The sequence below is a fragment of the Pinus tabuliformis genome, chromosome 2_2 (genome assembly GCF_031772625.1).
Source record: "Pinus tabuliformis cultivar Carrire ecotype Pingquan chromosome 2_2, CPIR1, whole genome shotgun sequence".
In the NCBI taxonomy this organism is placed as follows: domain Eukaryota; kingdom Viridiplantae; phylum Streptophyta; class Pinopsida; order Pinales; family Pinaceae; genus Pinus; species Pinus tabuliformis.
In genome coordinates, this window is record NC_142300.1 from 609,945,814 (window position 1) to 609,970,096 (window position 24,283).

The 24,283-nt window shown below is 41.5% G+C and overlaps 1 protein-coding gene across 2 annotated transcripts in view; it reads left to right on the forward strand.

Moving 5' to 3' along the window:
• The window catches only part of LOC149194137 (putative LRR receptor-like serine/threonine-protein kinase At1g06840), a 296,065-nt gene that overhangs the window by 245,947 nt on the left and 25,835 nt on the right, over positions 1 to 24,283 (forward strand). For both annotated transcript variants that reach the window (XR_016254518.1, XM_089405046.1), the window contains exons 15-16: positions 8,399 to 8,548; positions 9,012 to 9,292. Coding sequence is in view for 1 of the 2 variants with exons in the window: in XM_089405046.1 (XP_089261172.1) it covers positions 8,399 to 8,548; positions 9,012 to 9,292 (431 nt within the window). In the remaining variant the exon portion in view is untranslated. The remainder of the gene's footprint in view (positions 1 to 8,398; positions 8,549 to 9,011; positions 9,293 to 24,283) is intronic.

Below are 24,283 nucleotides of genomic sequence, written 5' to 3' on the forward strand. Positions count from 1 at the left end.
TGCTCTTGTCATTGAGATGCAACCAGTCATGGTTGTACCCATCATGGTGCACTATGCTGCACCACTCACAGTTGTACCCATACATGCTGCTGTACATACTGCCTCCACTATGCTGCAATCATTACAGTTGTACATATACATGCTGCTGTACATACTGCCTCCACTATGCTGCAATCATTACAGTTGTACCTATACATGTTGCTGTACATATTGCCTCCGCTATGCTGCAATCATTACAGTTGTACCTATACATGCTGCTGTACATATTGCCTCCACTATGCTGCAATCATTATAGTTGTACCTATACATGTTGTTGTACATACTGTCATCATGCTGCTGCACTAACTGTCACCTACAGCCAACCAAAACAACTTTTTCCCTTACCTTAAAACTGCCCACACAGACCTGCGTCCTCCTTTCTTCAAACTCAGCCTAGCTGTAGCATTTAACAACCCTCCACGCAGTCACTAAGAAACCCTTGCTATGATGCTATGGCCTATGGCCTAGCACATAGCAACTCTGAAGTAAATGTCCTCAAAACAGTTACATAAACATCATTAACGCAACAACACTAAGGAGCAGACTTCAACGCTTTCCTTTACTGTATAACTATGGCTTATCAAACAGTCCTGAAGGCATGTCTATATCAGCTTCCTTTATCACACAGTCACCTACAGCAAACATGCATCTTAATGTTGTGATAAGACATTTCCTTGCTGCGTTATAGGGCTACCTTTGTTGCTTCATTGACAGTGGATGAATGCTCCCTTAGGACTGTGGATAAGGGCTGCTTCAGGCAGCATATTAGGGCCTTCATTAACAACATATTAAGGCTCCTTCTGGACTGCGTATAAGTATCTCTTGGACAGCGTATTAGGACCTTTCCTAACTGCGGATTAGGGCCTATATTAGCTGTGTATAGAACCTCCTCTTAGTTGCGTATTAGGGCCCAGTTGCTGTGGAATAGGATCACTGTTTAGCTGTGAATAAGGTTTCAACAGATTGCAAATTAGGGCACCTTAGGATAGCATATAAGGGCCTCCTTAATAGTGAATTAGGGCCACCCTTAACTGTAAATTAGAGCTCCCTCCTTGACTACGTAGAGCCTTCTCTTTTGACTGTGCCTTGATCTTGTATAGAACAACAGTTAGGGCATCTCCCTTTAGGTCAGCGTTTAGACTTCTTCTCTCCTCCATGATAGTGTTAAGGTCTCTCTCAGAATGTGGATTAGGGCATGGCATATTCCCTTTGACTGCGTCTAGATGTTCCTCCTTTGACTGCAGCCAGACTGCTGCTAGGGCATCCTCCTTACTGCGGCTAGGGCATCATGAGACTTAGGCCAGCGTATACTCTTAGGATCTCTCCTCCCACCAAAACCCAAAGACAAGTGGAGAGGAAGAGATCACAAGAAGAGTGTGTGCAAATGACTTGCAAGCCACCCCTTTTTATACTAAAACGTTGAGCACAAGTGGGGTTTATTTGGTTGCTGGCCGACCTTGACGAATTGTCTTATAACACAAATAAATTCATAACTCTATGAATACTTATCAGAATCGGATGATCTTTAGATCAATCCTACACCTCTCGATGAGAGGGATCCAAGAAAAATATCAGCTGCCATTAATAAGATGACCCACATGGAGTTTGGCCCTAGTTGCCAATTTTAACAGGGTAGAATCTGCGCAAACCATTTCTGGGTCTTGGAGATCTCATGTTCTTTAGCCTCTCCACCAATTTTCATGGCTAGAGGACATTCGATGCTACCCCAAATCAACATATAGGCCCTCACCCATCCACATAATTTCTCTATCATCCCCTCAACGACTAGCATGATCAATCTTGCCTTTGGGATATTTGACACAATCACGACTAACCTCTGGAACTTCGAAATATATGCCTCTTCACTATTGGTCTTCATCAATTGCACGAACTCCTTGAAATGTGGCTTTGGGTACTTCCTGTCAAACCTCTCTATGAGCCTCTATGTGAACTTTGTGTAGGAAGTAATGCCAGCATGCCCTAGAGTGATCAACCCATGGTACCACCACTCCTGTGTGTCTCCATCTAGATGTAAAGTGGCATACTTAATAGTATCCACCTCTCTCATGGGTTTTAGTTGGAGATAAGTGTCCAGCTTCTACACCCATGCTCTAGCAAAACTCTTGGTGATCCATCAAAGTTGGGAAGTGTGACCTTTCCCACTGTCCTTTATAGGTCTTAGTTTTGCTGACCTACCGTATATGGGGTCTTGGCCCTGGATCTATGTTTTTCCTTCAAGCGGAAAAACTCACCAAAAGTTAAAGCCATCTTAATCCTTGGGTCCAATGCAACATAATCCTCAATCCCATCCGTGATTGATACCATGAAGGTTGTGAATGAATTTGGCTCTCTTGAGGCAATGGCTCCTTGGAATTTGCATAAGATATTCCTTGCTTTGGATGTCAAGGAAATCCCTGAATATCAAAATCGGTGGGATACAAACTATATGAAAAATATCCCAAAATCCTTCTTGAGTAGTGGATCATGTTGACAAGTTCCCCAAGTACACTTCTGAAATCAACATTCTTCATGAGGATGCCCTCATGTGGCTCTTCATTGATTCCTTTGGGGAAGATCAGAGGATTGGCTTGAAAGATGTAGACCAAAGAGAATCCCTTCCATTAGGGTTCTTGTTAAAGAATTCCTTAAGTATTGGGGACCAAGTTGTCATGTTTAAGATGTTATCTAAAACTTTAACTATTTCTCTCAAAGAAGAGGGACTCCTTAACCATAGTGAAGAAGTTGAAGAACACAATGAGCAAGAGTCCTTTCTAGATCATCAAGATGAAAACATTGATGAAGATATTGAGGCCAATTTTGAGAAGAAGCATGGTAAGAATCTTAATGATGAAGGCCCTTTGGAAAATGGATTTGAGAATAGCCCCTCCCTTTTCAAGGATGTTATCTATGATGATGCGTTCCATGAAGACCTTGAAAAGGTTGATCCCATTGACCCCTTTAAGGTTGACATTTCCGATTTCATGCATATAGAAGAAGGTAAGTGGGATGTCAGTGGTCACTCCTTATACAATGATCCAATTTATGATACTAATAATGATGTTGATAGGAACCTTGTCTTGCCTTATATTCCATGTCATCAAGAAGAGATGATCGTTGATATTTTTGAGCCATCCTTGGACCCTAGTCTTGAGAGTGATGAGCCTATGTTGGTTGCCCCTTTTCAATATGATCCTTGTAATGAACAACCTAGTTATTGTGATCCTCCATGCCAACCATCCCCTCATCCCTCCCATCATGTCCCTAAGGACACCATGAAGCGTTGCATCACTAAGGAGGCTTTTGAGGAGTGCTTGAGCTTGATTGTTCACTTCTCTATATTCAAACTTGAGGGAATGATCTGATGGTGCGGGCATGATTCCCCTTTTTCCTTGCATCCATGGCTCCTTTTCATAAAGTGTGGTCATCTTATTTTCCCACCTCCCACCCTTGTGATCTTGCATATGAGTGTCATGATTATTATGTTTGTTCTTGGATTTATCTCATAATTAATCATAAGGGAAAGAAGTACAATGTTGATATGATGATATCCTGGTTACATTAGTTGTATGATTATACTTAACTTGTACATTGTATACTAGCATTGCATGGCATATTCCTTTTTGTTGGAAATGTAGCTATTTTCGGTCTTCATAATTGTTGTTGTACTCATTTCAATATGTATCTTATGTAACAAACAAAAGAAGAAAAGAAAAAGTTACTATTTTAAAAGCATGTGTTTCATTCTCCTTATTGATGGTCTTCTAGGTCAAAGCATCTTCTTCATGCTTCTAGGGTTTGTTAGGTCATAAGATTTATTGTCATGAGTTAAAGGAGTCAACATCATGTTTATAAGACCCATTTGGGCAAAATGGAATTTGTAAAATAAATTATTTTGAGTCTAGAAGGTCCTGGAAACCTCAAGATCACAGGTCGGCCCTAGAAGAGACAAGATGACCTAGAGAGGGGCTATTTGACCTCTTGGAAAGGCTAGATATAGAGATATCTTCGAGCACATTTGACACTCACCAACAAGTTTGATCTGGAGTAAGTAGTACGAAGAAAGAGGAGTGAAGGTCAAGAAAAGAGAAGCAAAGGTCAAGGAATCAAAAGGAAACACTAGCTAAGGAAAAAGACAAATTTTTGGGCAATTTCCTCTCACACATGTTAGTTTTTGGAGTAGTTGTAGTGGCCGAAATTCTCTTGTAGGAGGGGTCGAAATTCTGAGACTAGTGCAATTATAGAAGGGTTTGTCTTTGGTTAACCTAGTTTGACTGTGATCCTATTGGAAGGTCTGTTGGGAGGAATGACTTGGTGCTAGGAGGAGGACTTGGTCTAGAGTTTGGGTCTTTGTTGTCTCATTTGAAGATTCTATAAGAAGAGTAGCTTTTTGGGTTTTCCCCTTGGAAGGGTTTTGCTCAGGCTTTGAAACTTGACTTTATCTCTTGGCGAATTTCCACCTCATTTTTTAGCATTTTTGACTTGGAGAGAATCTTTATTTTCTCTCATTTATTTAATTTTTGGCTAATTTATTGCCACATTCTCTCCTAGACTTAGGAAAAGTGGGTTTTGAGGGTTTATAATTGATTTTTACCCCTCAAAGTGTGCCTTAGTAAAAAGTTTAGGAGTAGAGGTCCAATTTTGACCACTCATACCCCCTACAACTTCTTTAGACATGGTAATATATAATGACTCTAAACAGTAGGACTCACTTAAGGCCTTGCTATCAAGCCGCACTCCAACTTTGGGGTCATAACTAGAGAAAAAATTCAATTATTATCAAGCACTGAAAAACACAAATAATAAACCAAATAAAAAAGCCTCCCTAGAGTGAACTCACTTGATAACAAATCCCTAAGCTACCTAGGCCTGTAGGGCTTGCAAAATCTGAGTACAATGAAGAAGAAGAGAGAGAAGAAGAGGCTTAGAAGCCTTGATGATATCTGAGCTCTGTATGTGCAGGAATCCTCGAACTTATCCTTGGGTATGGAGTCTTCAAGTGTACTTCAATGGTCAATAGGACACATGAAAATAATAATAAACTTGCCTCCACATATGAGTCAATGAGTATAATTCATAAAGTTTTTGTATGATGAAAACCTCCTAGTAATCCCCACCATTAGCTAAAGTCATAATAGAAGGAGACCATGTGTTGCTCCTTTCTTACTGACAAAACATCATGATGAACTAGAATCATACGTTATCACTCTCGATTCTTATTTAGGTGTTCCAAATTTGAGATGTTTGAGTGTCTAAGCTAACCACGAACACATAATCATGTATCTTTCACCAATGATATGCCATAACACCAAAAGGCATCTCACAACTGTCAATCAAGACATCAGGTGAAACCACAAAATCATGAATAGTGCAGATTTGATTTAGCCTACGGGTCATTCTTATGAAGTTATGACAGTTTTGGATATCTCTCACCAACTTCAAGTTGGACTAGTGAAACATGAATCTCCAATCACCCATGATTAATCGCTAGTCAAACTCTGCTCTTCCCTCAAACAATCTAATTCAATTCTGGGCGAGTCAAACTTGCGTTGACCGAATTTGACTCATGGTCAATGCAAGTTTGACTTGCGACTCACCGATTAATTGCGATTTAGGCGACTGAGGTGATTTTTAGCCCTCAACTCGACGAGCATGAGTTTTAACTTTTAGGGTTCCTGCATTTTTCATTGCGTGGTTTAGTTAGGTTAAAAATTAAACATCGGTCCATAACTGACTTCTCACTGCTTAGGCCCACAACTCATACACCGAGAAGGTAATAGAGGCATGGTTTCAGTTTCAGTTTACTTCGAGTCATAGTGTAATAGAGGCGTAGTGTGTAGTGTACTCTAGTGTAGCTTCAGCGTGTGCTCTGTCAGAGATTTCAGTAGCAAACCATTATCGTATCATTTCAGCAACAATCAAGAGATTTCAGTTACTACTTTTTTACTGATTAGTGTGCAATATTTATAAACATTTAGAAGCAGATGCTTCAGGTTCTATGTAGTTGCTGGTTAGGAGTCAGGATTCAGTACTTTGGATCATGTTTGGACTCATAACATATATGAGATACTTATTCATTCATGATATTTTGGACATCTATTGATATATGCATTGTTTGGACATGGCTTTATTGGATATCAATGAAAAATGTTTTTTTTTTTAATTCAATATGTGTATATATTTATAATTTTATTTATTGAATTCAACGATTTTTTCCTGATTTTTCCCCAGTGCGATTAAAACTCTTCGCTCTTTTGCCTCGCCGATTTATTGCCAATTCCGAGTCTAGTAACATTGGGTTGGACTGATCATAACCTTTCTTTCCTGGATTAAGCATTCAATCTTTCCCAACTTCATGACACTAATTCAAAAGCGCACCTTATTTTCAAATGTGCTATCTGTTATCAGATCAGGGAGAGGTTTATTGCCTTAATTGAGATTTAGGTGGCTTGTTGGACACATCCTTTCTTTGTCCAGATCAGAGATACTTATTTCTTTTCCTAAGAGAGATTTTTGGTCATAAATCACACTCTCTGCATGGATGTTCATGACTAAGGCCTTCAGGAGGGTTACCTCATTATTTCCTGTTATACTGTCCTCTTAGGGCTGCAAGCAATAGGCAAAGGCCCGAACCTCTTTAAAGTTTAGATATTATATCGTTGAAACCTCAGATAGTCTTACTGCAACAGACTTGGGATAATTGGAATGATATGATTGTCTACCAAAATCCCTGAATTTCGGCTACATCTACAAAACATTACAATAAGAACAAGCCCATCAATGTGATAGTACTGTAGTAGGCCACTGTCCCACAGGCATTGAGTGTTAACAATGTTTTTAAAATTTAACATATCTGAAGGAAAAAAATGCCCCAGCAATTGCCTACTGCCTTTTGAGTAAATGCATTTTATTTGATGAAAATTAAGAGTTATGGATATGAAAAAGTTCAAGAGATTTTTTTTGAAACAAAGGTGTTTCTTCATAAACAAACCTTCTTATGTTCATTTGGCAAGTCTTTGTCAGTGTCCATTTGAGGGGTTCAAAAGGATGAGGCAGTTCTTTTTGTTTTTGACATTTGTTATAATCGGCATTGCATACTTCTAAAGTTCGAAATCATTCTATTCCTTTTAATGTCCACAGTTGTAGTTCACTATGTTGAGAAATCCAAAGTGTGGCAGTTAAACGATTTCTCTTATTATGACATTATCTTGTGATGTTTTTTCACTATTATTATTTGTTCTTTCGAATTATCTTTTCTTATCATTAAGACTAATGCCAAGCAACAAATAGAAGTGAACACAAGATGTAGGCACGCTGCCAGGGCAAAACCCCACTCTAGGGGAAAGCCCGGTCAAAATTCTTCTTTCAATAGATTCAAGATGAGATGACCAAAACCCTTACAACCTAGACTAGAGACTCCCTCCATCAAGTCATCCTTGTTTAATCTTAATCAGTTTGTCATCCATGTCACTGTGTGAGCACTGAGTCCTTGTCACTGAGATGGTACCGAATTCTTGTCTCTGTGGCAGCACTGAAGCCTTATCACTGTAATAGCACTGAGACTTTGTTCCTGTGGTAGCACCGAGATCTGTGTTACTGGATCAAGACATTGTCATTGTGCCGAGACCTTATCACTGTGGTGGCACCAAAACCATCTCTGCAATATATAGCGAAATTATATCTTCATTATACTGTGCCTTCACCGAAATGCTCAGAACTCATTCTCTGGAAAATATCCAAACTGTCTCACTGTAATAGACCCGAAAATTTCTCTCTGAAATCCGAACTTGTCTCCTTTGCAATAGCACCGAAAACATCTCTCTGAAATCTGCAATTGTCTCTGAGATCCACGAGTTTATCTCTTCAATTTTGGTCGAAGGTTGCACTCCTATTTATAGTAGTTTCCCTCTTGTAATGAGCCGACATAAGTCCTTGAAGAGATGTGTCCTGTAGGCTGACTTGATGAATTATTTTGAGGCCGACTTGAAGGAGACTTGATGGAGGAGTCTTTGACTAAACAGAAATTGATTTTGACTTTAATAAACAGTCCTAAAGCCAGGCTTGACCTAAGACAATTGACCCAAGCATGAAACCCATGCTTTAACAAGTCAATTCAATTAATCAATAAAATTCTCTTTGCTTTCTTTTGACAAATATATTATATTTTGACTCAAGTACAATTTATGAAGACCGAACCTAGTTACATTCTTCAGCACACTATTTTTCATGATGCTTGTTTGTTTCTGTAGCCAAATGGAAGTGCATCTTTGTTTTTCATACTTTGAAGGAAAAAAATAGGATTAGCAGGGATTCATCTATGTGCATGAAATTGCAATTCTGATTCTGATGTTGTCTGGTACAGAGCGTGAATCTGGTTTGAGCAAGAGTGCTCTTGTGGGAATTTTGATAGGGGCCATTTTTGGCACAGCAGTAGTTACTTCAATTATTATGATGATGATTTCAAAGCGGCAGGCAAAATACAGAGAAGTTGCTTCCAGAAAGAAATTTCTTGGTAGGTTAGCTATCTCACAATATCTCTCTTTCTTATGTGTACACACGTTGATAAAGATGTGTATGTTTCTGGCACTAGTTGTCAGGCAAACCCAGAATTGTAATCTATTTTTAGGGTTCTCTCTGCTACATATATGTCTATGTTCTATGCTGGACGACATTGAAGTGATCGGCACAAATAGTTAGGAATCAGGATGTCTTCCTAATTGATTTCCCTTATGCAAATAAAATTAATTTGATTAGTTTCTCACATTTCTCCTTCCCTTAACTATAGTCACACAGTCTCATAAAATTCTGTTGTTGTTTCCTTGTAATCCATTTTTTATATTCCTAAATTGAGAAGATGCTATCTAGATACTCGAATGAATCTTTTTCTAACAGAGACATGAGAAATTTGAATGTAGCCAATTTATCATCCTAGATTTGATGCCAATCTTATGTATCATTGTTTATTCCTATAACAGCAAAAGAGCGAGTGAAAGTAGCAGGTGTCAAAGATTTTGATTTTGATGAGATGGCTCTAGCTACAAATAATTTCAGTGTTTCCATGCAAATTGGACAAGGTGGCTATGGTAGGGTTTACAAGGGCCTTTTGAAGGATGGTACAGTAGTAGCTATAAAGCGTGCTCGGGAGGGATCTTTGCAAGGAGGAAAAGAATTCTCCAATGAAATAGAGTTGTTATCTCGATTGCATCATCGGAACCTTGTTTCACTACTGGGCTACTGTGATGACCAAGGGGAACAGGTACACTAATTGCAGTTCTTAGTCTGTTATATTTGTTTCCTTTTATCTGGAAAATGAATAGAATACGATATATGAGAGGACTTTATTTTGTTTTACAAACAATGTTTTACTCTCTTATAGTTTTGAATGGATTGTAGAGTAGGAGAATTTCAATGTGACTTACAAACGAATATTTTCCATGTTATATTTTGCAAATAACGTTTTGCTCTGTTATAGTTTTGAATGGATTGTAGGGTAAGAGGATTTCAATGTGACTTACAAACAAATATTTTCTTATGACCATTTCATGCCATCCTGGGATCCTTCCTTTCTAGCTATGGATCTAAAGAAAATATGTTATTGAGATTTTAGCGAGTCTATGGCAGATTTGAGGCTTGTAGGAGCTAAACATTCATCCTTGTTTTACTACCATTTTTTGTGTCTAATGTACACTAGGTATTATAGTATTATATTGTCTCAATTACATTTTTTGTATTGTAGATCTTACAATAAAGCCAGGAATTTACATATACTGAGCACTATATTGTGGATGCCCCAAAAATCAACCGACGATTTACAATATTTACTATATGTTAATTAAGTAATAACATCAGTTGCTGCAATAGGATTCGGGGTTAGCCGATTTTTCACAGACAACTCATTGGTGCTTTGATGTTTTTGGTGAACACTAGACCTGACATATGCTTTGTTGTAAACACTTTAAGTCAATATATGGTTGATCCCTTTCATGCCCACTAGATTGCTGCAAAACATGTACTCACATACTTGCATGGAACTATCCATCTGGGATTGAAATACATTGCTAAAAATAGAATACTCGATGGATATACTGATGCTGATTGGGTTGGTAACTTTGCTAATAGAAAGATCACTTCTAGGTGCTGCTTTAGATTGGGATCTGCCATGATCTCTTGGATGAGCAGAAAGCATAAGTATGTTGCACTGAGTACAACTGAAACTGAGCACATTGTTGCAAGCAGGGCTAGCTGTGAGGCAGTTTGGTTGAGGAAGCTTATTGGGGAACTATTTGAGCAAGTTCCAGACACAACATATATATTGTGACAATAAAAGCGAGATTCGTCTAGTAGAAAATCCCGTGTTTCATGACAAGTCCAAGCATATTGAGATCAAGTATCACTATTTCCTAGATATGGTGTAGAGAGGACTAGTGAGACTCCATCACATCTCCACTAATGATCAGATAACTGACATTTTTACCAAGCCTTTACTGAAAGGAAATTCTTGGTTTTAAGAGAGCATCTTGGACTTATGGATGTGACCCTTTCGGGAAGTGGTCACAACTGATCAAAGAACACTGAGCAACCTTTGCCCCCCGCCAAAGCTCACAGAATTAGGGAATGAGGCAAAAAAGATCCTGAGGATGAGGGACCTCTGTTGAAGTTTCTAAGTTTACTTAGTTAGAAACCCTCCATGCACTTTATCTGATTTATTCCTACCTACTTGTTATTTTCCTTAACAAGTTATTTACAATGTAAATACTGAAAAATAAACACTAGTGCATGCTCAACATATTATAGATCAGCAACTAAAAGAAACAGAAACACGCACGCCATATGACGCCATTATTTTTGGACTAATGTCCCTGGAAAAACCCAATGTGGGAAAACTGATGCAGCTATCTGAGGGTTTTCTTGTTAAGCAATATCAGAGTACAATCTAGGTGCTGAAATTGGCCTACCCAATAGGGAATTTCCTTGGTAGTAATACCTCTCATTTTCTGACAAATCTCGTGGCTGAAACCTCGGATAATCCTTCTGGCAGCTACTCAGCACAAATCTGCCCCAGAAACCCCAGCGTCAGCCTCTCTTTGGACTGCGTTAGCCCCTCTCTGCCTCACGCTGGCCCTGCGTGAGCCCTGGCTGGCTCTACGTCACTCTCTTTGGCTACTACGCTACTCCCCCGGCACTATCTCCGCCTCTCTGTCTCTCTGTACTCAAATGCCCCTCAGCTACATCTCCCGATCACTAATTCTCTCTCATAGCAAACCTCGCTCCAGAGAATATAATGACTGGTCACTCTGGTGTATTCTCCAAGTGACCCCCAAGCCTCTTATACTTTTCTTGTTGACATATCAACGGTCGAGATTAAGTCCCTAATCAATGGCTAAGATTAGATCTGACTTGATCCATTTCTTTTGGACCATTCTAACACAGATTCATATTAATACACATTGATATTTTATTTTGCCTAAGTTTAGACTTAGGGACTCCATTAAAAATATTAATTATTTGAATATCTCCTGATCTGTTTAGAATCTGCCCAAACCCTTTCTGGGTATTGGAGATCTCATGTGCCCCAACCTCTCCACCAAATTTCGTGGTTAGAGCACATCCGATGCTACCCCAAATCAACAATCCCTCTTAGCGAGGACTGTGCTCTAGAAATACTCCTCACTGAGTATTACTCTGATCATCCGGCATCGGTACCTATGCTGATGCTAGTTCTTCCTGCCCAACATCCTCTACACTGCTACATCCTGTACTGCTACCCATGGTTCTGCCACTGCCACTATTGCATCTGTATGATATCTCCCTCTGCATCCGTGCTGCTGCTGGTCCTTTTTCCTAGCACTACATCTACACTGCACCTCCTCTCATGATGTTGCATCGTGCTGCCCACTGCTGCACTGCAACTCAGTTACTGAGAAGTAAGTAACTGATCTCCCAATCTGACCTCCCTGTTGGGCTATAGACACCCACTGATGTTGAAGTTCCCTTTGACGCTGACAAGTTCTCCCTCTCTGACCTCTGCGCTACTGCAACAACTCCCTGCATCTCGCACCGTTGCACACCTCTCTGTGCCATCTTGCACTGGTGCAACACTCCTGTGCCTCTCGCACTGCTGCAACTTGCTAGCCTCGCGTTGTCTCGAGACTCCTGCACTGTAGCTCTCTCTGCCACTCCATCCGCATCCGTCTCTACCCACTCAGCCAATCCTGCTACTCTTCGTCGGGGCTCCCATAGCAAGGTCTAATCCAGGAGGCTGGGTACCTCGAGGATCTTGCCCCTCATTGCCTGTAGTCTATCTGACTACAGCTCGATGTCTCCCAACTTCTTCTCAAGTGGCGCGTGTGCACTCATGCAACAGTGATCATTTATCAAAACTTCCTTCTCTGCCCGTGCTGGCGCTGCTTTAGTCTCGGAAGACTCTCCCTTACTCCTCTTCCTTGGACACTGGGTCGCATAATGACTCAGCTCCCCACAGTGGAAGCACTTGATCTTGGAGAGATCCTTCTTCTTCCGCTTTTCCTGCTTTCCCTCAGATGCTAGGGCCACATCTTCCTCCTCCTGGTTGACTTTGATCCGCTGCTGTCCGTTTTTGACTGTCGTCTGATCTCTTCTTGGGGAAGAGTTGCCCACATCTTGTCCCAAGGTGGAAGTGTCCCTCTGCCCAGTGTACTCTGGACAAATACTTCCCAGTCTTCTAAGACAACATTCAGGGCTGTCCTCACCATCAGCTCCTGATCCGGTGTCGCCCCTATAGCAGTAAATTGATCTCGGATCTCATTCAGTCCTCTGAGGAAGTTGTCAATCGGTTCTCCCTTCTTCATCTGATATGACCTCAACGGATTCTCAAGTAGCATTCTTCTCTGCACAGAAGTATGCTGGAACAGCTTCTTGAGAGCTTCCCATATCTCAAATGCCGTTTGCTTCTTGGCTATGTGTGGCACTACATGATCCTTGACTCTGTCAAGGATAATGCTCTTGGCTCTCGCCATCGCCTTCTCGTACCTGTCATTATCATTGGGGTCGACTGGAACAACTATTACCTTCAAGGCGAAGTTCTTGACACGATTCCTGTCAAGTACAGATAAGATTTTGGCCTTCTAGACTACGAAGTTCGATGCTCCATCCAACCTATCTTGGTCTCTTACTCCATGTAGTGCCATGATGCTCCTCTACTTCCCTCCTGGAAGCTCTCTGTTGGACTCCTCTGAGTCTCTACTTCCCGTCTGGAAGTTCTCTTCTGGACTCCCTCTGAGTCTTGATTTCCCTCTTGGAAATTCTTTTGCCGCTGTCGAGATGCCCCCTACCTTGATCGTCTTGTGCAACTGCACCACTGATCCGGGTTCCTCGGCTAGAAACCCTCGGTAGCAACTCCTCTGGCCTTGCTCTGTCAGGTACTGTTCTGATTATAATACCTCATCAGCTCCACTCTGCAATATTCCCGCAGCCTTCTAAACCCCTGCAACTTGAAAGTGGGAGCTCCTAGGCTCTGTGCAATCCCAGTACCGCAACCCGGCCTCCTCAGCCAACTGCGTCAGCCCTCCTAGCTACTGCGTGGCTTTGCGTGAGGCTTCTCTTGCCTTCCTTCGCCTCTGCGCTGCCTCTTCCCGACTCACCCTTGATGATGCAGGCACTACATCACTCTTTCCTGTTGTTGCTCTGTTAGAAACAACTTATGTCATCTCGGGACAACTATTTTCTACTGCTATTTCTCTGCTCGGTTGATGTCCTTTAGTCTTCCCATGATCTGCAATCACGCTCTGATACCATGTTGAAGTTTCTAAGTTTACTTAGTTAGAAACCCTCCATGCACTTTATCTGATTTATTCCTACCTACTTGTTATTTTCCTTGACAAGTTATTTACAATGTAAATACTGAAAAATAAACATTAGTGCATGCTCAACATATTACAGATCAACAACTAAAAGAAACAGAAACAAACACGCCATATGACACCATTATTTTTGGACTAATGTCCTCGGAAAAACCCAATGTGGGAAAACCGGTGCAGCTATCTGAGGGTTTTCTTATTAAGCAATATCAGAGTATAATCTGGGTGCCGAAACTGGCCTACCCAACAGAGAATTTCCTTGGCAGTAATACCTCTCAGTTTCTGACAAATCTCCTGGTTGAAACCCCGGATAATCCTTTCGGCAGCTACTCAGCACAAATCTGCCCCAGAAACCCTAGCGTCAGCCTCTCTCTGGATTGCGTTAGCCCCTCTCTGCCTCACGCTGGCTCTGCATCACTCTCTTTGGCTATTGCGCTGCTCTCCCAACACTATCTTTGCCTCTTTGTCTCTCTGTACTCAAATGCCCCTCAGCTGCATCTCCCGATCACTAATTCTATCTCTCTTAGCAAACCACGTTCTAGAGAATATAATGACTGATCACTCTAGTGTATTCTCCAAGTGACCCTAAAGCCTCCTCTTATACTTTTCATGTTAACATATCAACGACCGAGATTAAGTCCTTAATCAACGACTAAGATTAGATCTGGCTTGATCCATGTCTTTTGGACCATTCTAATACAGATTCATATTAATACACATTAATATTTTATTTTCCCTAAGTTTAAAAATATTAATTATTTTAATATCTCCTGATCTGTTTAGAATTTGCCCAAAGCCTTTCTGGGTATTGGAGATCTCATGTGCCCTAACCTCTCCACCAAATTTCATGGCTAGAGCACATTCGATGCTACCCCAAATCAACATGCATCGAGTAGTGTGTGCCACAAGAGTAGGTCTCAATATGCATCCGACACACAGTCTGGGATGTGGGAAGAGCTACCTATCTGGCCAATAGGTGTAGTGAGACTTGTCTGTGTGATTTGTCTAGGATGCAGGTGTTCCACCACTTGACACTTGGTTGTGTTTGAGTCTTGTCTGTGTGACTTGTTTGAATCTTGTCTATGTGATGTCCGTGTTCTATCACCTAATTTTTGAGATGAAAATTGGTTGAGTGTAATCCTTGTCTATGTGACATGTGATGGTTCTTTCCTTTCCAAGTTTGTGTTAAGTGGATAATTCTTCTTTATATTGCAACTTCATTGTTACATATGTTACAGAGCAGAGTTGAACTAAGATGAATGAAAGAGAACAGAGGAAGCAACAATATTTGATGCAAAAAGAAATTCCTCCCTAGCTGAGAGGGAGTGTTAAAATCTGGCAGCTCAGGGATGAATTTCTTCTAGAAGAAATCATATATTTTAGTTCTGTTTGAACCACCTATAATAAAATTTCATTTCTAACAATTCTAATATGACTTTCTAAAAATTGTATGTCACATCTCAATTTGGAAGAGACTTTCCAAAAATAGAAATTAATGTCTAAAATAAAATAGTAACTCCACACTTGAGATAATGTAACTCTCCCTCTCTAATTCAATCTATGGAAAAAATGTAACTTCTCCTCATTAAATGCACTTGTAACTCTCTCATTCAATTCGATTTGTAAATCTCACCAAATATTCTGTCATTTCTAAATGTAATTATCTCTCTCGCTAATTTGAATTGTAACTCCTCAAGGAAAGTTTACTTCTCTCTCTATTCTTTGGATGAATTACACTTCTCTTCAAGTAAATCCTCCCTCATGGAATTCAATTCTCCTATTATTTGCTCAAGGAATGAGTTCATTTTGTAACTCCTCTCCTTTCTTATCTATTTAAGCAAGAGCAAGTGAGAGTTGAGAGTAGCATGTTCATTGTGAAGAAGAGCTAGAGTTGAGTGTGTGCAAGAGAAGTGCAAGAGAAAGTGAAGAGTAAGAGCAAGGGAAGCGCTGAAGCAAGTGTGAAGGGAAATATCTAATCAAGAGGAGGAGATATTCAAACAAAGAGCAAGAGCACTTTAGCTGCAAGTTGATCAAACATTGGTGAATTTATTCATTCTCATTCTCTTTCTTTGTACTTTGCTGAATAATTGAAAAAATCTAATAGAAGAAGAATCATCTGGGTTTTCCCCTTATGGGGTTTTCCCTGGTCATTGGACATAACCCTCAGTGTTTCATATTTGTGCTTGACTGTCTTGATATGATCCTTAAGTTTATGTTCTATCTACAATTGCTGATCTGAAAAGTTGTGAAGAAGAAATTTGCATTCTAAGTAATTGTAACAACATAGTACATTCAATTTTCTCCAAAGTTTCTCCAAAGTACATTCAGTGTTTTGCAAAGTACATTCAACTTTCTACAAAGTACATTTAGTTTTCTGGAAAGTACATTCAATTATCTGCAATGTACATTCAGTTCCATTCAATTTTTTGCAAGCACATTCGGTTTTCTGCATAAAACTTTCACGTTTTTGCAAATATTTTTTAAATTTTTGCATAGAACTTTCAGATTTTAACACTAGAATCCCCCCATAAATCGGTTGTCCTGAATCTTGATTACTCACTATGGTCTTGGGGAGACCACGCAGCCTGAACGCTTCTTTGAAAAACAACTTGGCCACTTGTGAAGCTGATGACCAGGAGTGTATGGCGAAGAAATGGGCGTACTTGGTCAGCCTATTGACCACCACATATATTAGTCCCACCCTTGTGTCTGCTCTCCCTTGTTCCTTTCACAAGTATCACACTCTTGCACATGCCTCAAAACATCCCTCTTGAGGCCCCTCCACATGAAACACTCCTGGATATCTCAGTATGTCTTGAGGAACCCCTAATGTCCTGCTACTGGAGAATCATGCACAACCTGCATAATCCTCTCCCTCAACTGCGAACCAGGTACCAAATAAATTTGATTCTTGTAATAAATGATCCTTGGAGTACTCAACTAACAGTTGGGCCTTCCAATCTGGGGTGATGCTCATAAGCGAGTGAGTGGTGGGCCTCCTAGACAATGCATCTGCCACAACGTTCTGTTGCCCCTTGACATACTCTATGTCACAGTTGTTAGTTTTTGGTAGCATCGGAAGTGCTCTAGCCTTGGAAATTGGTGGAGAGGCTAAGGCACATGAGTTCTAAAGAAACCAGAAGCCGTTTGGTGAAATTCCACCCGGATTGTATTTTATTAAAATAATTAATATTTTTAATGGAGTTCCTAAGTCTAAACGTAGGGAAGTCAAAATATTAATGGGTATTAATCAAAATATGGGTGAGAATGATCTAGAAGGCGGATCAAGTCATGTTTTAATCTTAGCCATTGATTAGAGACTTAATCTCGGTTTGAAGAGTCAACAGGAAAAGTATAAAATGGAGGCTTCATGTTCATTTGGAAACACACACAGAGAGATTGAGGAAATCGATTTTTTGAGGTGAGAAGTTCTTAGGAGGAAAATCGATTGTGGAGATCTTGCAGCTGAGGGGCAATGAGAATCTGGAAGGACTTTTCGGAGAATACTGACAAAGAGGCGGAGAGAGCTTGCAGAGAGGCAGCGTAGTAGCCGGGAGAGATGACGCAGAAAAGCTGCCTGTCACGCAGAATCCAGGACTGTCGGAACATCCGAAACTGCCGGGAACAGTTCTGGGAACTGCCGAGAATAGTTCTGGGAACTGCCAGGAACAGTTCTGGGAATTGCCGGGAATAGTTCTGGGAATTGCCGAGAATTGTCGGAACAGCCGGGAGAGCTGATGCAGAGGCAATAAAGTAGTCGGGAGAGCGGGTGCAGAAAAGCTGCTGTCACGCAGATTCTAGAACTGCCGGAGCAGCTGAAACTGTCAGGAACTGCCAGAACAGTCGGGAGAGCTGATGTAGAGGGCGAAGAAGGTGATGCAGGGCTGACACAGAGCCAACGCAGAAATAGCCAGGGTTAGCCAGTCTTGTGTCGTATCACCCGGAATTTTGCCCAGTGAAGTGAGGTAAAACTCACTCAGATTTTCCGCCAGTATTTTCTCTGTAAAGGATTGCTAGATGAGCATTCTAGGTTTTTATTCAAATATTTCTCCTGCATAATAATAAAACCCTCAGAGCTGTTGCACCGGTTTTCCCACATTGGGTTTTTCCGGGGACTATTGTGTCCAAAATAAGTGTGTCCTATGTATCTTGTTCTTTGCTCTATTTTCTGTTTCATGAGATCAAATATTTAATTAGTGTAGGTTGTAGAAGTAATTTGCTTTAGTATTCAAAAGAATAACTTGATGAATATTTAAAAATCAAGTAGGTGAAGTAGATTCAGATTTGCTGCAGTAGGATTTCTTTCAGAGTGTAGGAACTTTCACATGGTATCAGAGCATTGATTTTGAAACAGGAAGAGCAGATTCAGTGCTGAGTAGTGAGGTCGAAAGCAGCACTTGGCAGCGATTCGAATCCCCTTCAAGGGATTGCGCAGTCCTTGCCAGGAAGTAGATCCGAGGAAATCTCTCTCCGAGTGAGACGACAAAGAGGTACGATTTCCAGTTCGTGAGTTTGTAGAGGCAGAGGGAGTGACGTAGAGCCTCAGCGTAGTGCTTGAAGGGTGCAGCTTCTACCAGGGCAGAAATTTGCTGGAAAAGAATGAAGACACGTAGAAGGGGAATTTTCTCCTCATAAAACTTTCCACCAGAAAGTTCGAATTTCTCACTTGTTGAGTAGTTGAGTAATGCTAAGCAATGACTAGAGAAGTCAGTTCAACAGTTGGGTGAGATGGCATCGCATGGGCTCAGAGATCAGGACAGGTTGGAAGGTGCTTCCAACTATGTCATATGGAAGACCAAAATCTTAGCTGTTCTGGAGGACTATGATCTTGAGGCCTACGTCAATAGTGTTGTAGTTCTTGCTGACAACGATCAAAAGAAGAAGTACAATGCCGAGCAGGGGAAGGCAAAGTGGCTAATTCTCGATGGAGTTCGAGATCATCTGGTCTCACATTTGTAGGTTAAGGATACAACCCGAGAGATGTGGGAAGCCTTGTCTTCTCTGTATGAAGGCTCTTTCGAACAACAGGAGATGTACCTAGAACAGAAGTTGCAGTGGAATTTGATGCAGAAAGGAGACAGGGTGAACCTCTATCTTTAGCGTCTTCAGGACACTAGAGACCAACTTGCTACAGTGGGGTCCACTTACCCAACCGCGCTGGTGAGGATAACCCTGAATGGAGTCTCAAATGAATGGCAAGTTTTTGTCTAAAGCATATTGGGCAGAGAAAAACTACCTTCATGGGAGGAGATGTGGGCGACTTCAATAGGAGGAGTTAAGGAGGGACCTAGTGAAGGCCAACCTCAGTGGCAGCAGTGGGAGTGGCATAAAGACGAAGGAGGAGGAGGAGAACGCAACTTTAGCATCGAAGGGACAACAGATTCCAAAGAGAAAGAACATTTCGAAGGTGAAATGTTTCAATTATGGCAAGATGGGCCACTATGCATCCCAATGTCCTTTGAAGAAAAAGGATAAGGATGAGAAACATGATCTTAAGGTTGCTTCAGCAAAGATTGACGAGGATGAGTTTGCCATGAGTGCCCACATATCTCCGGAGGGAGATGGGGCGATATTGAGCTGTAGTCGAGAGGACTACATGTGGGCAGGATTCTTGAGGAGTCCACCTCTTGGATCAATTCCTTGCTACGAGAGCCCAAGATTTAGCAGTAGCGAGATGGAGTTAGTGTCAAATGATGCGGTGGATTGTTTGGAGGACAGATGCAATAGCTTGGGACCAGAGACTGATCAGTGCAGAGCAAGGTTGGCAGCAGTGCAGGAGTCAGTAGCAACGTATAAGATTTAGAGGGTCAGAATCAACAACAGTGAGATTCCAGCATTCCTTGTATTATGCTGAACACAGTTAAGTTCAGTTAATTTTGGACGTTTTTTAGTTGCTTCTCTCAGCAACTGAGTTGTAGTACGAATGCAGTGTTAGCAGTGGCAATGCTAGCAACATAGTAGATGCAGCGTTTGAGAGGGATCTGTAGTACAGATGCAGCAGTGACAGTGGCAGTGTCATGGGCAGCAGTATAGTAGCACAGTGTTGGTGGCAGCAACAGTGCAGAAAGGTGGTGCTTCAGAAACAGAGTAGCATGCAGGTGGACATTGTTGTTAGAGCACTTTCCTCGCTAAGAGGGAGTGTTAATTTTTGGTAGCATCAGAAGTGCTCTAGCCTTGAAAATTGGTGGAGAGGCTAAGGCACATGAGTTCTAAAGAACCCATAAACCATTTGGTGAAATTCCACCTGGATTGTATTTTATTAAAATAATTAATATTTTTAATGGAGTTCCTAAGTCTAAACTTAGGGAAATTAAAATATTAATGGGTATTAATCAAAATATGGGTGAGAATGATCTAGAAGGTGGATCAAGTCATGTTTTAATCTTAGCCGTTGATTAGAGACTTAATCTCGGTCGTTGAAGACTCAACAGGAAAAGTATAAAATGGAGGCTTGGGGTTCATTTGGAAACACACATAGAGAGATTGATGAAATCGATTTTCTGAGGTGAGAAGTTCTTAGGAGGAAAATTGATTGGGGAGATCTTGCAACTAAGGGGCAATGAGAATCCGGAAGGAGGACTTTCCGGAGAATACTGATAGAGAGGCGGAGAGAGCTTGCAAAGAGGCAGCACAGTAGTCGGGAGAGCTGACGCAGAAAAACTGGCTGTCACGCAGAATCCAGAACTGTCGGAACAGTTGGAACTGTCGGAACTGCCGGAACAACCAAGAGAGTTGATGCAGAGGCAACGCAGTAGCCGGGAGAGCTGACACATAAAAGCTTCCTGTCACATAGATTCCAGAACTATCGGAACAACTGAAACTGTTGGGAGCTGCCGAAACTACCAGACCTGCCAAGAACTGCTGGACTAGCCGGGAGAGCTGACGCAGAGGGCAAAGAAGGTGACGCAGAGCCAGCGCAGAAATAACCGGGGTTAGCCAGTCTTGTGCCGGATCAACCGGAATTTTGCCGGGTGAAGTGAGGTAAAACTCACTCAGATTTTCCGCCAGTATTTTCTCTGTAAAGGATTTCTAGATGAGCATCCTAGATTTGTATTCAGATATTTCTCCTGCATAATAATAAAACCCTCAAAGCTGCTACACCATTTTTTCCGCATTGGGTTTTTCTGGGGATTATTGTGTCCAAAAATAAGTGTGTCCTATGTATCTTGTCCTTTGCTCTATTTTTTGTTTCATGAGATCAAATATTTAATTAGTGTAGGCTGCAAAAGTAATTTTCTTCAGCATTCAGAAGAATAACTTGATGAATATTTAAAAATCAAGTAGGTGAAGTAGATTTAGATTTGCTGCAGTAGGGGTTCCTTCAAAGTGTAGGAATTTTCACAAAAGTCGTACGCTTGAATCTTGCTCACCACTTTTGTTGCTTGTCTTGCAACTTTTTCTGCTCCAAAAAGAACCTAACACTGTTTTGGTTAGTCTTTACCTTGAACTGGTTGCCCACCAGATACTACACTAACTTGGCCAATGCATGTATGATGGTCAACATCTCCTTGTCATATATAGAGTAGCCTCTCATGGGGTTGTAGCTTCTGGCTTTCGAAAGCAATAAGATGTCCACCCTGCATCAAAACTGCCCTGGTGCCCTCCCTAGAGGCACCACACTTCGGTATAAATGGCTGTGGAAAATCTAGCAGTGCTAACACCAGAAAACTGCTCATCACGTGTTTAAGGCGCTCAAAAGCCTCTTGCACTACATCGGTCCCCTCAAACACACCCTTCTTGGTCAGATTGGTGAGGGGTATTGCTAGTTGTAAAAATGTTAAAATTGGCAACTAGGGCCAAACTCCATGTGGGTCAGCTTATTTATGACAGCTGATATTTTTATTGGATCCCTCTCATCGAGAGGTGTAGGATTGATATAAAGATCATCCGATTCCGATAAGTATTTATGGAGATATGAATTTATTTTGATTATGGAATTATTATCAAATCGACCAGCAAGTTGAGTAGGCTCAGAAGCCCAATAGTCACATCCATTCAACCTCTACGTTTTAGTATAAATAGAAGAGGACTTGAAATCATTTGACACACTCACATACTCTTCATGTGATCTCCTCCTCTCCATGTCTTTGGGTTTTTGGTGAAGGAGAGACACTAAGAGTATACGTTGGCCTATATGATGCCCTAGATCTAAACGCAGCCATGGAAGAAGCCCTAGAAGCTGTCATGGAGAAGTCTAATACGCAACAAGAAGGCTCATCATTCGGTCTACAATTGATGCGAAGGAGACTGTGCTTATGGCAAAGAAAAGGAGACAAAGCAAGCCGCAGTCCTAGGAAGGGTGCCCGAGCTGCAGTTAGGAAAATAGGCCAGCAAGTTTGAAGGCACGTTTTCAGGTAACCAAGTGCTGGAAGGAGGGCCAAAGCACCATGCTGGAGGGCCGCAATAGTAAGGGACTTTTCTGGGTTAGTAAACGCAGAGATTCCTCCTAAAACAGGCTGTGTAAGGGACTGTTCTGTTGTGACTAGGCCGCAGGCCTGTAGGTGCTGTTTTGAGGATCAAACAAAGAGCTGTAGGTGCCTCCTCAAACAGCGAGGTCACATAACTTGGAAGGAAGAGGGGGCCACACAAATTAAAGGTGTGTTTTGGGCATGACTTGGATTGCTGTAGGTTACAATGGGAGCCCTAACCAGTGACCAAAACACTGCCCATAAACAGAAGTGCAAAGTATGGTAACTTGTGCTTTGACTTGTTTGATTGGAGAGGTCTCTTCATTGATGAGGAGATTCTATATACTGCCACATAGGAGCTGCAATGTGTCAATAATGGGACAACTACAATAACATGTGGCAGCAATGGTGGGACAGCTGCAATAACATGTGGCAGCTATGGTACAATGGGACAGCTGCAATAACATGTGACAGCAATGGCTCAAGGTCTGCTGGAAGGTGGAACTATAGCCTAGCTGCTTTGCTAGGCTGCAAGCCATAGCAAGCAGCTAAGTCTGATATACTTATTACAGCATGATGTATGGACAACATGATGTAGATCATGGGCAGCATGATGTATGGACAGCATGATGTAGATCATGGGCAGCATAGTAAGTAGATCATGGGCAGCGTAGTGATGAAAGCATGAGCAGCATGATGATGCATGATGCAGCATGATGGTATTACAGGTAAGGTGCAGCAAATGGACGAGATGCAACACTATGATAGGTGAAGGAGTCACCTTAGAGAATCAGTTAAAGCAATATGTCTTCAACTGATCTCTGCAGATATCAAAAGTCAAAGTGTTGACTTATATTGTAAATGTACTATCTCTCTCACTTTCTCTGCTGAACTTTGAAGAACATAAAAGAAGAATTGATCAAGGGTTTCCCCACATTGTGGGGTTTGCCCCTGGCTAGCGCCACATCTTGTGTCCTCTTGTCTTGGCTTGTCTTCTGCAATTTATATTTATGTTCTATCTACAGTTTACTTTAATGCTGATGTAATTGCTAATCTGGAAAAGATATTGGAAAATTAAAATAAATTGTTCTAGCATAGAACATACCTAAACTTAACAGAAAACCCCTTCACGAACTTCCTGTAATAGGTGCAGATGCCCAAAAATCCCCGTAGCTCAATCACACTCCTAGGTGTAGGCCAATCCAATATGGCCCTGATCTTCTCCTAGTGCACACGCACCCCATCCTCCCCAATGATGTGGCCAAGGTACAACATCTCTGTTAGTCCAAACTCACATTTGGACACCTTGGCATACAACTGTTGCTCCTCAAGAATACGAAGCACCTCCTCCAAATGCCTCAAGTGCTCCTCCCAAGTCCTGCTATAGATCAAGATGTCATCGAAGAACACCAACACAAACTTGTGAAGCTTCTTGTGGAACATGTGGTTCATGCAAGACTAGAAAGTAGCTGGGGCATTGGTTAGCCCAAAGGGCATCACCAAAAACTCAAAATGCCCATAATGGCACCAGAAAGTTGTCTTCGAGATGTCCTGCTCTTGAACTCTGATCTGGTGGTAGCCTGAGCGCAAATCAATCTTAGAGAAGTATTTAGCTCCTCTAAGCTCATCCATCAGCTCATCTATGCGTGGAATCGAGTACCATTTCTTTAGCGTCTTCTTATTGAAGGCTCAATAGTCGATACACATGTATAGGGTCCCATCCTTCTTCACCAGCAAAACTGGAGAAACAAAAGGAATCGAATTGGGCCTAATGTGCCCCAAGGCCAACAAATCGTGTATGGCACGCTTAATCACATCTTGGTAAGCCTCGGGATGTCGGTATGGAGTGGTGATCATTGCATGCACACCCTCCTCTAACTCAATTGTGTGTTAAAATCGCCTGTCGGGTTGCCTGCCTGGAGGAATGTCTCCAAAATTTGTTGGGTACATGTCCAATATCTCCTAGATGTTCGGATGCACTGGCCGTGGCTGAGATGCTACCTC